At 45.6% G+C, this 14,037-nt stretch overlaps 1 protein-coding gene and 1 long non-coding RNA gene across 2 annotated transcripts in view; one reads left to right on the top strand and one right to left on the bottom strand.

Annotated features, from left to right (window-relative positions):
• Positions 1-14,037, bottom strand: part of LOC109308877 (probable acyl-CoA dehydrogenase 6) — a 175,049-nt gene that overhangs the window by 31,680 nt on the left and 129,332 nt on the right. Inside the window, exon 5 of the mRNA XM_019533338.1 lies at positions 8,843-9,010. Coding sequence (XP_019388883.1) covers positions 8,843-9,010 — 168 coding nt within the window. The remainder of the gene's footprint in view (positions 1-8,842; positions 9,011-14,037) is intronic.
• LOC109308892 overlaps positions 617-14,037 on the top strand; it is a 19,218-nt gene continuing 5,797 nt past the window's right edge. Inside the window, exons 1-2 of the long non-coding RNA XR_002100728.1 lie at positions 617-627; positions 9,086-9,092. This is a non-coding gene — a long non-coding RNA (uncharacterized LOC109308892). The remainder of the gene's footprint in view (positions 628-9,085; positions 9,093-14,037) is intronic.

Raw genomic sequence — 14,037 nt, 5'->3', positions numbered from 1 at the left:
ATTTATCGATTAAGTTCGCTGTCTCATATGGGCACGGTTCGTGGCGCCCCAAAACAATTACAATAGTAACATCAAAGATCACAGATCACCATAACAAATATAATAATAATGAAAAAGTTTGAAATATTGCAAGAATTACCAAAATGTGACACAGACACATGAAGTGAGCCAATGCTGTTGGAAAAATGGTGCCGATGGAAAAATGGCACCAATAGACTTGCTCGACGCAGGGTTGCCACAAACCTTCAATTTGTAAAAAACGCAATATCTGCGAAGCGCAACAAAGCGAAGCACAATAAAACGAGGTATGCCTGTATATATGTCTACCTTTGCCCTTATGGGCACCTATACACGTACAGTGAGGTTGCTCTGATGCACCGTAATTACAATGCATCGGAGCAGACATTGAATCTGTTGGAGCTTGGAAATTACTGCATTCCAGCAGACTCCAGCATCACACACATCAGCATCCTCGTGCTGAAAAATGGTAGCAGGGATGTTTGATGAGCACGGACTTTTAGCGAGCTATAGTTAAAGTGCCCCCACCACCATTTTTCAGCATGGGGACGTGGCAGGGACATGCCTGCCACTTTAAGGGCTAGGCCACGGTAATGCCTGATCTGGGTGGTCATTTAATGCCCAGCTCTCTGTGCTGGTTTGTGACCAGCCAGCAGGGAAGAGACATCTCCCTGCTGAGCTCTACTGCTCCAGGAAGACCTTGGAGGTAAGAACAGGGGCTTATGGGGGTGGTTTGGAGGCTCTTGGTCCTGGGCATGACTTGAAACTGCACCCTGCCAGGGATGGGTGGCCTGGTGGGGCTCCTGGTGGCATGGGAGCCCCCAAGAAATGCCAGGCCAGCTACCACCCTGGTGAAAGGCAGGTTGGGGCACCTTAACAACCCCAACCCCCACAACCGGATGGGTAACCCCACAGTAGGGCCCAAGAAGACAGACCCATGTAAGAGACTGTGGGCTAGTGGCTCAGAAGCCTGACTTGAGTCACCCTTGACTGGTCAATGTTGGGGCCAGGACCAGAAGGGTTAAAAGGGGCTGGGGCCCACCACGAGGGATGCCCAGAGCTGGGGACCTGGGGTTCTGACTAGCCTTGGAGGTGAGACGAGGGCCTGTGTAGCCAAAGATCCTGGGAGGGCCACACCTCAGAGGAAGAAGAGTACAGGGAGCTAGGCAGCCCAGAATGAGAGAGCAGACTGCCTGAGTAGGACGGATCTAGTTGGGGTCCAGACTAGAGAGTTACAGGGCCCGGTCTGGGGCCAGAGATGTTATGAACTTAGATGCCATCTGTGAGGCATGGGCTACAGTGTAGGGGAGGTTTGGAGCAGCAGATAACACCCCCTGGCATCAGGGCTGGAAATGGGCAGCCTCCTGCCTAGGTCATATCTTAATCATTTTCCACCACGGTGTAGAGAGAGACCAGGGATATGTATTAATATAAGGGATCCTCAAAAAATAAATACATTCAGGCAGTTTGTGAATGGCTTGGTGCATATTTCCTGAACTTTGTTTCTAATGTAGAAACAGACCATATATGCCTATTGGCCTTTTTAAGTTCAGAATCACTAGATGAATTTCTATCCAGGATTCAGAGATTTTAATTACCCCTGCTGCAGCTTGCATTCAACACTGAACACACAAGAGGGGAAACAGTTGAGGCAGCAGATCCTCTGTTGGAAGCTAAGGTTAGTCAGCCACAAACACAAGAATAAAACGGCTTAAATATTCAAATCCACATGGCCTTGTCCTGGCAGAAATTTCAGCATCTGCAAATTGACTACAGCATATTAGAGGTGAACAACTAAAGCATGAAACTTGCTAGAAACTTATTTGATGCTTCTTAAGAGGCAAGAGTTGAATAAGTAAACTTCTGACACATTTAGTATTACATTGATAGGACCAAAGCGACCTTCAGGTGGCCTACCTGTAAGTGAGCCACACATTGTGATCTCTGCAGTGCTTCAGAAAAAGATGCTTTCCAAAATCCATAAGCAAAAACAGGCATAAAGAACTGCAGTGTAGGAGCACAATTAATATATTATATAAATAATTAAACATATATAAAAATAAAATTTTAAAGAACTCTGTCCTTTCTTCAGTTGTCCAAGAAACTGACAACAAACATCCTATGTTTTAATAGCCTACTTAAAATCATATTCGGTCTGCAGATCTCTATCCCTAGATCAGTTTTAAGCTTTTGTTGGCACCATAGAGACTGCTTGTTTTACACTGACTGCTTCAGCCATGTAGTCATACTTTTGTATAAAGATACTGCCTGTTCTTCTGAGACCTGATTTTTAATTTAATCTAAAATTCTTTCTGCCGTACTGTGTCCAAATGGGTAGTGCCTTGTCCTCCCTTACAGGAGCCAAACTGGGCATTCTTTTTGACCCCTATGGATTATTAATTGTCTGTGAACGTAGGGGACTAACTAGAGTCAGTGATGTGAAAATCCCCTTAAAGCTCTGGGTTCCCACATTCCCAATATCTAGGAACTGGGATTTATCATCATCCTTTCGCAATGCTTCCTCTGTTGAACCATTTCCGCTACTCTTGGTGAAATGCATACTAATGCAAAATATCTCCTACCTTCTGCCTCTTTGGTGGGACAGTACTGCTTGCTGTGGTTGGGTATTTTGCCCCATCATTTACAGCTTCTCCATTCTTCCCTCATTAAAATACTTTAGGCTCCCATATCCCAACTGTTTTTATGTTACAAATTTGATCCAACTGCTTCTTTCCCATTTGTCACTTTCCTCTTTACTACTGTACTGTTGCCTGACACACAGCCTACTTTATGCTGCTAAGTGATCTTTCTTTCTAGGTTTTGTATGTCTTCCTATTATATTCAAACCTTTCATATTCCGTCTGCCTGTGAAACAGGTATCCAAAACCTCTTTCATTTTGTTATATTCTCTTTTTTCTTCCTCAAGGAGAACATAAGGTACATAGGATACTACTATCTGTTAGCTCCCACTGGGTAAGCTGCTGCTTATTTTCCTGCTGTAGGCTGTATGCCCTAGTAACAGCATAACCAAAAGGCCCAGGAATGGAACAAAACTAAACATACCATATATGGCTTACATGGAAGTGCTGGAAAGGCAGCTTGGCACCTCAGAAGGCCAATGGGTAGAAAAGTGATTGATAAGAGTACTAAAGAACACAAAAACAGGACCAGGGTGACCTAGTAAACAGGCTCTTCTCTATGGGGAGAACTCATTATGAATGATGTAATCTAAAGATATTTCAGTAATTGGTGAGAATTAAGGTGCAAAGTCAGCCTGACTTCGTAAGCCCTTTTGTCTATGTCCAGCAGACTGACATCAGTGAACTTCAGCTTGTTGTTCACCTTGCTGTGCACCAGTACTTCACAGCTTTTGGCCATTGTGACCATCAGTCTATCAGTATTTATCAATGTTGACATATCTCCATCTGGAGACTGGGTAAATTAGGTGCCACACCTCAAAATCACAATTTTGTTTAGCATTATTTAATTAAATTCTATGGCAGATGTGATGTCAAATTTGATTGAAATGCAAACTGCAGTCTTCAAGCCATAGGGCTAAGGCTATACTAAATAATGGGATGTCAAACTCACTTGGCTCCCCAGGCTGGTTTCAGTGCAGGGCATGAGGTAGTTGCAGCCTGGGGCATGTGATGGCAGTGGCAGCTCAGGCTCCAACCTAAGGCATAATGGCAGAGGCAGCTCAAGCAATGCGACTCAGCTTCAGCTTCTGCCATGTGCCCTGTGCTGAAGCTGCTGCTGTTGGCATGACCCCATGCTATGGCAGCTATGGGGCATGCAGCAGCGATAGCAGCTCTAATACGAGGCAGTGGTGGGGCGAGCAGCAGAGAACAAAGGACCATGGCAGTGACAACAGGCAAGGCGACCATAGAGTAACCAAAGCTGTATTATCCCTCATTCACTCTCCTGATCACAATGTCCACAGGGGCCTGACAGCCCTAGATTCCCAAGTAGGCCATTCCCCACAGCCATGTCCCCAACTTCTGGAAGCCTGGATGTAAACTGACTGTGGGCAAGATCCAGCTCATAAGCTGTACATCTGACATGCATGCTCTCTAACATGGCATACTTATTACATTATACAACAAATAAAAACATAATATTAACAAAATTATAGAATTCAGAAAAAGTTCAGGCAAAATTTTCAACTTTCCCACTGTACAATTACTACGTACTTAAAACACAATTTCTTGTATGCCTTTATTCTGTAATATGTGGTACAAATGTGCAACAATACCTTATACTATTGAATAATGCTCTTCTGTGTATGCTACATGTGTACAGAACAGTAAATTTAACTACACAGGTGGCTCCTGGGACTCCAGGTGGGAGCCACAGAGAGCTGTGGGTAACAGAGGCAGGCTGGCCTTGTTCATTCTCTGCTGCCACATGTGGCTCCTGAGATTTGGAAAGGAGCTGGAGGTGACAGGGTTGGGCCAGCCCAGCTTGCACTGTGCCACCAGGTGTGGCTCCCGGGACTCAGCTGGGGCTCCAGCTGGAATTGTGCAGCTCCCTCACCTCCAGTGGCTCCTCGTCCTGTCCCTGCTGCAGTGCTCTGGGCAGCAAGTAGGAGGGGAAGCATTGGTGGGTGGAGGGAAAATGGCAGCGGGGCGGGGAGAGAGGGAGGGGAGCTGCAGCCAGGAGTTCCAGCTCCAGGTTACCATCCACCCACTCCGTTTGCCCACTGCGATCAGCAGCCACCTATGGGCAGCCGTGCGGGTAAAAGGCAGCCTTGCCATGAAGGTATGCGTGCTGGCCAGGGCCAAGGCAAATGCAGAAGGAGCACAGGGCAGGTACAGGTGGCAGCATGGGGCAGGCTGCCTCACATAGAAGCAGGCAGGCCTTGGCCCCATGTGGAGCTAGAGGTGGGTAAGTGAAGCGGACTGCACCTGCACTGCCCAAGGCAAGCTCTGCTGCACATGCCTCCCCCTCCCCCTCCCCCACCCTCCCCGGCCACTTCCCAGGACCTAGTGCTCGGTCAACCCCCTACATGTTCATACCCAACCCACCACACACATACATACACACACACCCTCCAACCATACACCCCATACCCACACACCCCCATCTCTCAACCACGCACCCCCCCACACCTCCACCACATATACCTCCCTACCCCCTCACACACAATATACAAGACTAAGACTTTATTTTGAACTAGTATGCAAACACATAAATTAGGACCCAAATATTTTTTAAAATAAAATTAAAATATATTATAGTGGATGTTTGCTTTTAAGTGTATGATTTTTTTGTCTTTACTTTAAAATGATTTCTTCTGAAATATTTCATGTTTGCGGCCCTTGACTCAACTCAGTTGGTTTGGTGCTTTCTTGGGGAGGTCTAACATGCCTGAAACTCCCACTGATTGGTTCAGAAAGATGGGACAGGTTGTTACAGGGATCACAATCACTTGCTCCCTGATAGGTTAAGCTCGTAACTCATGACCTAGAGGGCAGAACTTTTGGAGCGCCAGGGCAGGCCATGCACCATGAGGGCAGGCCCTGTGGAGGGGTAGACCTTCTGATGTCAGGGACCATGTAATGAGGGCAGGGGATTCTAGGACCAACATGGTGGCAAGCTGGGGAGATTGAGACCATGAATGGGGTGCTTGGAAGGCACTCCCCACTATCAGGAATTAGACTGGGGTGGGCAATTATTTGGGCTGGCAAGCCAGTTAATATGAGCTTTGGTGATCTGTCAGGGGCCACACCTCTCTTTCTTTTCCTCTCTGTCTCCCACTCCCTCTCCCCACCCCTCCCTCCTGGGGCTGCAAATCAGCACAGAAGCCTGAACCCATTCGTAGCTATAGCACACTCCTGAGTCATATTCCCAGCAGCTGCTGGCTGCATCCACAGCTGCCCAAATGTGACAGGCAGCTTTAAAATCAGGGTTCCAGATGTTGGGAGTGGTGTGATAAGCTACAGCTGTGAGATGAAACCAGCACAAAAGCCTGAACTAACTTGCAGTTGTAGTATGCCTGCCCCTGTCCCTGGAGCCCTGACCCAGAAGCTGCCAGCCACGTCTGGGCAGATGTGGATGTGACTGACAAATGCTGGGTCCAGACTTGGGAGCAGTAAGGAGGGGAGGAAGAGTGGCAGGGTGTGCTACAGCTGCAGTCAGGTTCATGCTTCTGCTTCCACGCTGGTGGCAGCCCTGACCCAAGAGAGAGAGGGAGAAAGAGTGAGCAAGCAAGTACCTGACATGCTGGAAGCAGCCCCAGCGTCTCAACACCACACAGGTGCCAGAACCAGAGGGCTAAATCCACTCACTTAGTGTGCACCTGCTTATGGGCCAGATTCAATCAGCTGGCAGCTGGATCCGGCCCACAGGATGTATTTTCCCCACCCCTGAGATAGATCCAAATTGCTGAGGCTGGAGGAGTGAAGCTGGAGCCCCAGGAGGCATTGCAGCCAAGTCTGAACTGATGCTTGGGAGCTGAGGTTTTAGACAGAGGACCCAGGCTGAGGATTTGGCCATAGAAAAAAAGGACCAAGACTGAGACTGCTGAAGCCCTGACAAGTGCTTGGAGGTCTGAGGGGCTGCTCCTTTAAAGGGGAAGTACCCAAGGGGAGCACAGATCCTCAGGTACGAGTTGTATCTAGACACAAGGACAGAACCAGCCAGAGAAACCAGAGGGGCTACTCCCAGCCCCAGGGACTGCTTCCTCGGTAAACCAAAGGATAACTTCAAAGGTGTGGCAGGTGAGAGACTAGAGGTGAGGTTGGGCTGGAGACAGCCAGCAGGTGGATTGGACCTCAGGGTGCACCAAGTGCCAGGGTGGCAGACCCACAACACCTGCTACACTAGCACCATATGCTGAACATTCAAAACATGGCCATTATCTCCCTCCTGTTATAACAAAGGGTGTGTGAGGTGAGACAGAAACTCAGGTCATATTTAGTGTGGCCTAACAGAGAGAACAGTGGAGCAAGATTCTAGTTACTACTGCTGGCTTCGCCACTGGCCTGCTCAGTGATCCTGCCCATGTCACTTCATCTCTTGGTGCCTCAGTTTATCCATATGCAAAATGGTGATAATGATGTTTACCTACTTGGTAAAGCACTTTGAGATTTTTCTGAACAAAAGGCCATACAAGAGCTTACATACTTTTATATAATTATATCATTATTAATCTAGCCCCATTTTGACCTCAGCTTCAAATCTAATTGATAACTACAGCTGCTTGAATGACCATTCACTCCTAACACAATTATTTTGCTGTTAAAACATACTAAGAGATTCACTGCAAAAGAATTCATTAACACAAAGATAAGGTTGCAAGTTTTCCTTGTGCTTTTCCAAAAAGGAAATGTTAAAGTCAACAACAATCACATCTCTTAAAAGCAGAAAATGGTGACAGGCACCCTTTTTTAATGGTGATTCCACTAATCAAGTGAGCTTATTTTAGGGCAGTTTTGCTGTCTGCTAGGGCTTCCTGTTTCACAACTTGTGCTGCTCCACCTCCCCTCTCTGCACCCTGCACCCAGGACTTGTTTTAATTTTCAACAGCAGACTGGGACTGGCCTCTGAAATCCAGGACTCTCTCAGCTAAACCAGGACATATGGCTATCCTAGCTGTGAATGTATTGGGTCCTCACACAAAGATGTCAATGTTAAGGTTGCGTGTTCCTTTAAAGTGGCATATTCCTTTACTGTGTGTTTCCTATGAGAAGTTTAAGTTTGGAATACCTCAAACTCATTGTTTTCTAGAGAGTGGTGCTTAGTGTGTTGGGCTGAAGTTAGGCAGAAGGCAGGGTAGGATTGCATCTTAGAGACTAACTGGTTCAGAGAGGCATAAGCTTTCATAGGCAAGAGTCTACTTCATCAGATGTTATGATCGCAAAACACCTGCCAAGGTAGGCTGTCCTGTATGAAAGTTTATAAGTGTTTCAGATTTCACATTGTCCCATATGGTCATCCGATCCATTGCACATGTAAACTCCGTCTTAACAGACAGTGCCATTTCTCAGGAAATAGAGTGCATTGATTCTCAAACCTTTTTGCTGAGGTAAATCCTTATTTTTTGATTTTCAGAAGTTTGAGTATCACAGCACTTCATATTCTGGCAAGGCACAAAACAGGAAGGAGAGACCTTAACCCGGACTGAATAGTTTCTGTTTGTTTGTTTATTTGCTTTATATTACTGAATCTATCACCTATATATGCTGTGCACTAATTCTAGTTCATAGGAAACAGCATTTCATAAATTGTGAACATACTTCACAATTTATAACCAGCAAAACCCTATGAGTAATAAAGATGATGCATTTAAGGGCTGGATGTAACGAAGTGTCTCTTGGGGAAAGAAAACTTTCAAGATAAAGGGCATGTGGATCATCTCCAGAACCAAGACATGGGACATGCTGATGTTATTTCTTCAGAATGCTGCTTTGCTCTGTTTTTCATTATGCTTTTGTATACTATTAATTTTGCCCTTGGCAATTCCTTGTTTTATCTATTCTCACAGAGGTTACAAACAAATACATTTTGATAAACTTTTAAAAACTTCTGGACAGAAATAATTTTTAACAAAAGTCCCTTGGGACCAGGAGCTGAAGTCTGCAAAGTATTTAATTTCCTCCTTTTGTCTCTTCCTGTTCTCCCCTCTATTCCAGGACTTCTGGACTCCTTTTGAGTACATCTTGTTTAACAGTTCTGTGTTACAGAGCTACTCTGTTTAACCACACATGTAGGAAGCATTTGAAGCTGCATTATTCTTTCTCCACAAGGTTTTTATGTTCTATCACATACGTTAAAAAGCACTAAAACATAAACAATAAGAAAAATAATTGAGTTCTTTTACCAGATAGCTTCATTGGCAGACATATGAGAGATTTATTTTGGTGGGGTGGTCCTTCACTAGTATTTGCCAATAGACACATCCAGTCAGCTTGACACCCAGTAGTAGTCCACATCTTGCCTCCATTTATGACATAATCATTGCCTTTTCTTACGGCTCGTGTCTGGATACCTATTTAAAAACAATTGTGAAATAAGAGATTGTTATGAGTGATCAGATGAACGGAGGGTGACTGTTAAGAGTCAGTCCACAGGTCATATCTGACAGACGAGCTAACATTCACTCAGTATTCAAAATCCTCATGCCCTTCAAGCAATGAACAAAAGGAAGAAATTTATAAATACAGGACCACTTTCTACTCCATTTCCTCCTCCCTGTCCCAACATCCACTGTCATAATGCCATCTCTCTGAAGACAAAAGGAAGAAATTATGAATACAGGACCACTTTCCACTCCACTTCCTCCTCCTCTTCCCACCTCCCCTGCACAAACAAATTTCATAATTGTGTTGCTGGATCATCGAAAACTGCCCACATGCATGTGCTAGCTTTTTTTCTGTAACTGGGCTATCACCAGCTCAGACTGGAAATTAGAGAAAGGCTTCAAACCTTCAGTGAAATGAGGATCTGAAACTACCTCCCAACACAAGCAATGGGGAAAAGGAATTCTAGCTGTTTAAACACAGAGCTTGGTCACTTTCTGAAACTTGTAGGGTTACTATATGTCCCGGTTTTCCTGGACATGTCTTCTTTTTTGCCCTCTCGTCTTCATGTCCAGGCAGGTTTTTAAAACGCGAGCAAATGTCTGGGTTTTTGCTTTGCCTCTGCTGTCCCTGGGCATCAGCAGCTTGGATGCTTGGTGCTGGGAGCAGCAGGCAAGGTGGTTGGCTGTTGGCGGTCACATGCTCTGAACTGTGTGGGCCCTGGAAAATAAGTGTGTGTATGGGGGGGGGGGGCAGGGCTGCAGGTTGGGAGTGAGAGGCACCGACAGCATTGATGGGGAGGGGCAGAGTTGTAGGTCAGCAGTGAGGGGTACCAGCAGCCCTGGGGGAGGGCAGGGCTGCAGGTCATGAGTGAGGTGCACTGGCAGGGCTGGGAGTCAAGGGCAGTGGCAGGGCTGGGGGGGCAGGGCTGTGGGTCGGGAGTGAGGGGCAGAAGCAGGGAACAAGCACATCACTTCCCCCTACCCACAATCATATACCTTCCCTCCCCCTTACAGGTGTTCTCTTTTTTTGATCCTGGAAATATAATAACCCTACGAAAGGGATGTGGTTGCCTGCAATAGCAGGGAACTGGACTAGATAACCCAGAAGTTTCTTTCAGTCCTATGTCCTATAACTATGTAGCCAAATGATTACCACAGTCTGGGGAACAAAAGTGGGATGCAAAGGTGATTAACTGCACTGTAGACCACATGAATATCCTGCAGTACCTTGGCAATTGAAACTGAAACAGAAAACAGTAGTTGCATTATCCTATCCTTTTCTTTGTTATTTTCTCCACAACTAACTCTGTGTGCTGGTTTTGCACTGAAGTTGACTCTCTTCCTTTTTACTAATAGAACCTGGGAGTTTAGATGACTTGTTTCCTCAGCAAGACCATATTTCTAAGTGACCGTGAAGCAAAGGATTTTCCTGTTTAAGAGTTCCTAAATTTGAAATTTGCATTGGAGTCCAAGAGCCTCAATCTCTTATTTAGTTTCTTGAAATGTTACAATTATATTTGGGAAACTTGTTATGTCCTTTCAATTACTTGTTTACTTTTTCACATACCATCATTATCATTACTACTGTAATCATCATCATCTTTTCCTTGTTTGTGTCACTGACTAATATTTTTCAAAGAAAAACTGGAATGAGCAGATACAAATGCTAAGGATACTAGTCATTTTTCAAGAGTCCTAGTTAACATCAAGCTTCAGGTTAGAAAAGACAAGATATCACAGTTGGAGCATGTTATACAGGCTCTACATCTGAATGGCTGTTCTGCTCTACAGAATCTAGAAAAGAGAAGATGAATAGCAAACAAAAAACAAAAAAAATAGGAAACATCTAAGTGCAGGGGAGGGCAAAATATGGCCCATAGGCCACATCTGGCCCACAGGGCCCCTAAAAAGTTTAGAAAATTAATATTAATCTGCCTCTGGCTGCCTGTCAAAGATGACAGGACCCAGGGGCAATCAGACCCAGGGGATGCCACCTGCAGGACCAAGTGGGTGCAGAAGCAAGGCCTGCATGGCCCTGCCCCCCGCCGGAAGCCCCGTGCCAAGCAGAGGGTTCTGGAACTGTGGGGCTGTTTCTGCCTCCCTGCACTGCAGGGAAATGAAGGAGGGGAAGGGAGAGGCAGGAGAGGACCACAGGCAATTGCCCCAGTCCTCAGGGTTGGGCTACACTGGCTGCTGCAGTCCCAGCACTGCAGCCAGGAACCACATGGTTCCAAAGCAGCTGGTGGGGGTGAGAAGGGGGAGTGGAAAGGAGCAGTGGTAGCCACGGGCAGGGTAGTGGTGAAACTGGCAACAGGTTGGGGAAGGGGCAGCGAGCAGGCACATGGAGCTCAGTGACAGCTGGGCAGGAGTGCAGAGCCCAACGCCAGTGTGCCAGGGCCAGGGCCAGCAGAGGCCCAGAGCAGGGCAGCAGGAGCACAGGGCCAGGCTGGCAGGGGCTCTGAAGCCAGACTGGCTCTCTCCTCTCCTTGCTTGCACAGCCTGGCCCGGCTCCACAGAGCCTTGCAAGCCTCCGCCCCGTGCTCCTGCTGCCCTGCTCTCGACTCTGGTGGTGCTGGCCCCAGTGTGGGTCCTGTGCTCCCACCCAGATGTTGCTGCCCTCCACACACCCACTTGCAGCCACTGCCCCCTACTTGTCAAAGCCATTTGCCTGCCGCTGCCACCATTCCCCTCTAGCCGCCCCACCAGTTGCTGTGCATTTCCTAGCTGCAGCACCGAGTCACAGGATGCAACAGCAACTGGCCCGGCCCCTGCGATTCTCAGCTGGCTCCATGTAATGCCAGCCAGGTCTGTCCAGCTCTTCCTGCATCTTGCAGTCTCAGCTGTGCAGCTTGGACGTGGTGCCAGAGCAGTGAGCTGTGGGGTGGGGAATGGGGAAGAGGCAAAAGGGCAGCGGTGGCAGACAGGGGAAGCGGCTGCAACTGGAAGCACGGGGCCATGCCAGTGCCTCGGGAACAGGAGCAGCAGGAGCGTGGAACCTTGGCTGGCAGGAGTGCTGCAGGAGGCATTGACTGCCACAGAGAGGCTGTGGGCAAATCCTCCTCCTCCACATGTGCCACAACCCTCCCCAGTCACTCTCCCCCCATATACTCACAGCCCCCCACAAACCCCATAGCCACACCCCTCCACAATATACAAGAGTAAGACTTCACTTTAAGCTACTGTGCAATCAGCTCTATGTACACTACACAAATGCATGGAAATCAGGACAAAAATATTTTTTTGAAACTAATGAATGTTGTAGTAAATGTTTGATTTTTAGAATACAATTTAATTTTTTTCTGGTTCCGAGATGGCAAAACCTTGCTGAAAGGAGTACTTTGGGGGGGGGGGGGAGGCAAGATTTCTGGTGGGAAAGGTCAGTGGCTAGGGGTGGGACTTCAGGTCCCAAGATTTCAACCAGGGGGAGGCACCTGTCAAGGAGCAGGGCCACCCTTGAGGCCCTTGATAGCTTGCCAAAACTCAGTAAGTGGTCCTTTGCTTGAAATAATTGCCTGCCCCTGAGCTAGTGAATTAGAATAGTTTTATATGGTTCAAGCTGTCTTTTCTGACTGCTGATTAGCACCCCATGTTCCCTTCCTCAGTTGAATGGATTGCTCCTTTTTCCCCCCATAGATAAACAAAATAATAGATATCTTCCTAAAGAGGTGATCTGTTAACTCTAGTAAGCCATGAGATTCATACCAATAAGTTAAATGATAAACAGCATGCATCTAAGAGTATTTGCACGTCCAACTATCTGTAACATTGCACCTCAAAATTAAAGCTGTATTTATTTAATTAAATAAATATCAAAGCTTTCTAAATTAGAAAAGCATTGGTGGTGAATGTCTTTTACTGGCAAACTTCAAGATATTTTTCTTGTTACAGTCAAAACAAAATTATAAATGATAGAAATGATTTTTCTTAAGAATTGAGCTAATTGACTGGAAAGAAATGAATTTAGATGTATAACTTCTATTAATGTTATTGTTTCCTGACTAAATCCTTGCTGATAACATTGATTAAGAATGTTGGCATAGCTTAGTCTTTAGAAAACAAAAATCAGAATGTAGTTCCTTTTAGATCAAGTAAGTATTCAAGAAGCTAAATATTCAAGTTTTGTTGAGAAATATCACTGGATATGATCTCATTAGTCTTATAAGAAAATAATGGATGAAATATCACTGGATATAATCTCATTAGTCTTATAAGAAAATAATGGATGAATTAGTACAAATTTTAACAGAACTGGGTGTGCCAACTTGTTATCTTGAGCTGTGCACGCTTGTTCAGTGTGTCCAAAAACAATACCACTTCCAGCTCCTTAGAACCAATTCATTATGGTCCCTCTCCTTCAGGTTCCTGCAGCAAGGGGTGGTGGAAGTACTAATTCATGGTTGGATATGTAATACGTGTAGTTGTTTTTATATAATGACTATTTCCATTGAATTATTCAAAATACATGCTGGTTTATATACTGGCATTTCATAATTTATATAGTTGAGATTTTTAATAGTTTCCATGTATCAAAACAAGAAAAGGTTTAAGACTGTATGCAATGCACTTTATAAAACAAAAGTCTAATACGCTTAACATGAAATAAACTTCACTACTTCTAAGTAAAAATAGAGAACAACAAAAAGCATTTTACCCTCTCAGAGCAGCCACTGAAAGGGGCTTCAGCAGTGTCGTGAGATTATGCTGGAAAAAAGTAATGAAATGCTACACTGCCAATATTTTTCAACATGGACTAGTAAACCAACAATGCACTGATCCAGTTCAGGATACAACAGAGACGAGATGTATTTTGAGGACCTGTAATATCAATAATACTGATAGTGCCTTGCCAGATATGTGGACTTTTGTATATGTAGACAACAGATGTGCTGCATACCTTAAACATGTTTATTTATTAAGCCTGTGCAAAGTGGCTAGTATTTGCTTTGGATTTGGATTCAGACGATACAGGGGCCAGTGATTTGATTCAGTGATTC

Source organism: Crocodylus porosus, unplaced genomic scaffold (genome assembly GCF_001723895.1).
Source record: "Crocodylus porosus isolate Cpor-Errol unplaced genomic scaffold, CroPor_comp1, whole genome shotgun sequence".
Classification (NCBI taxonomy): domain Eukaryota; kingdom Metazoa; phylum Chordata; order Crocodylia; family Crocodylidae; genus Crocodylus; species Crocodylus porosus.
The sequence above is the reverse complement of the archived record's forward strand: the minus strand, read 5'-3'. Positions and strand labels throughout refer to the sequence as shown.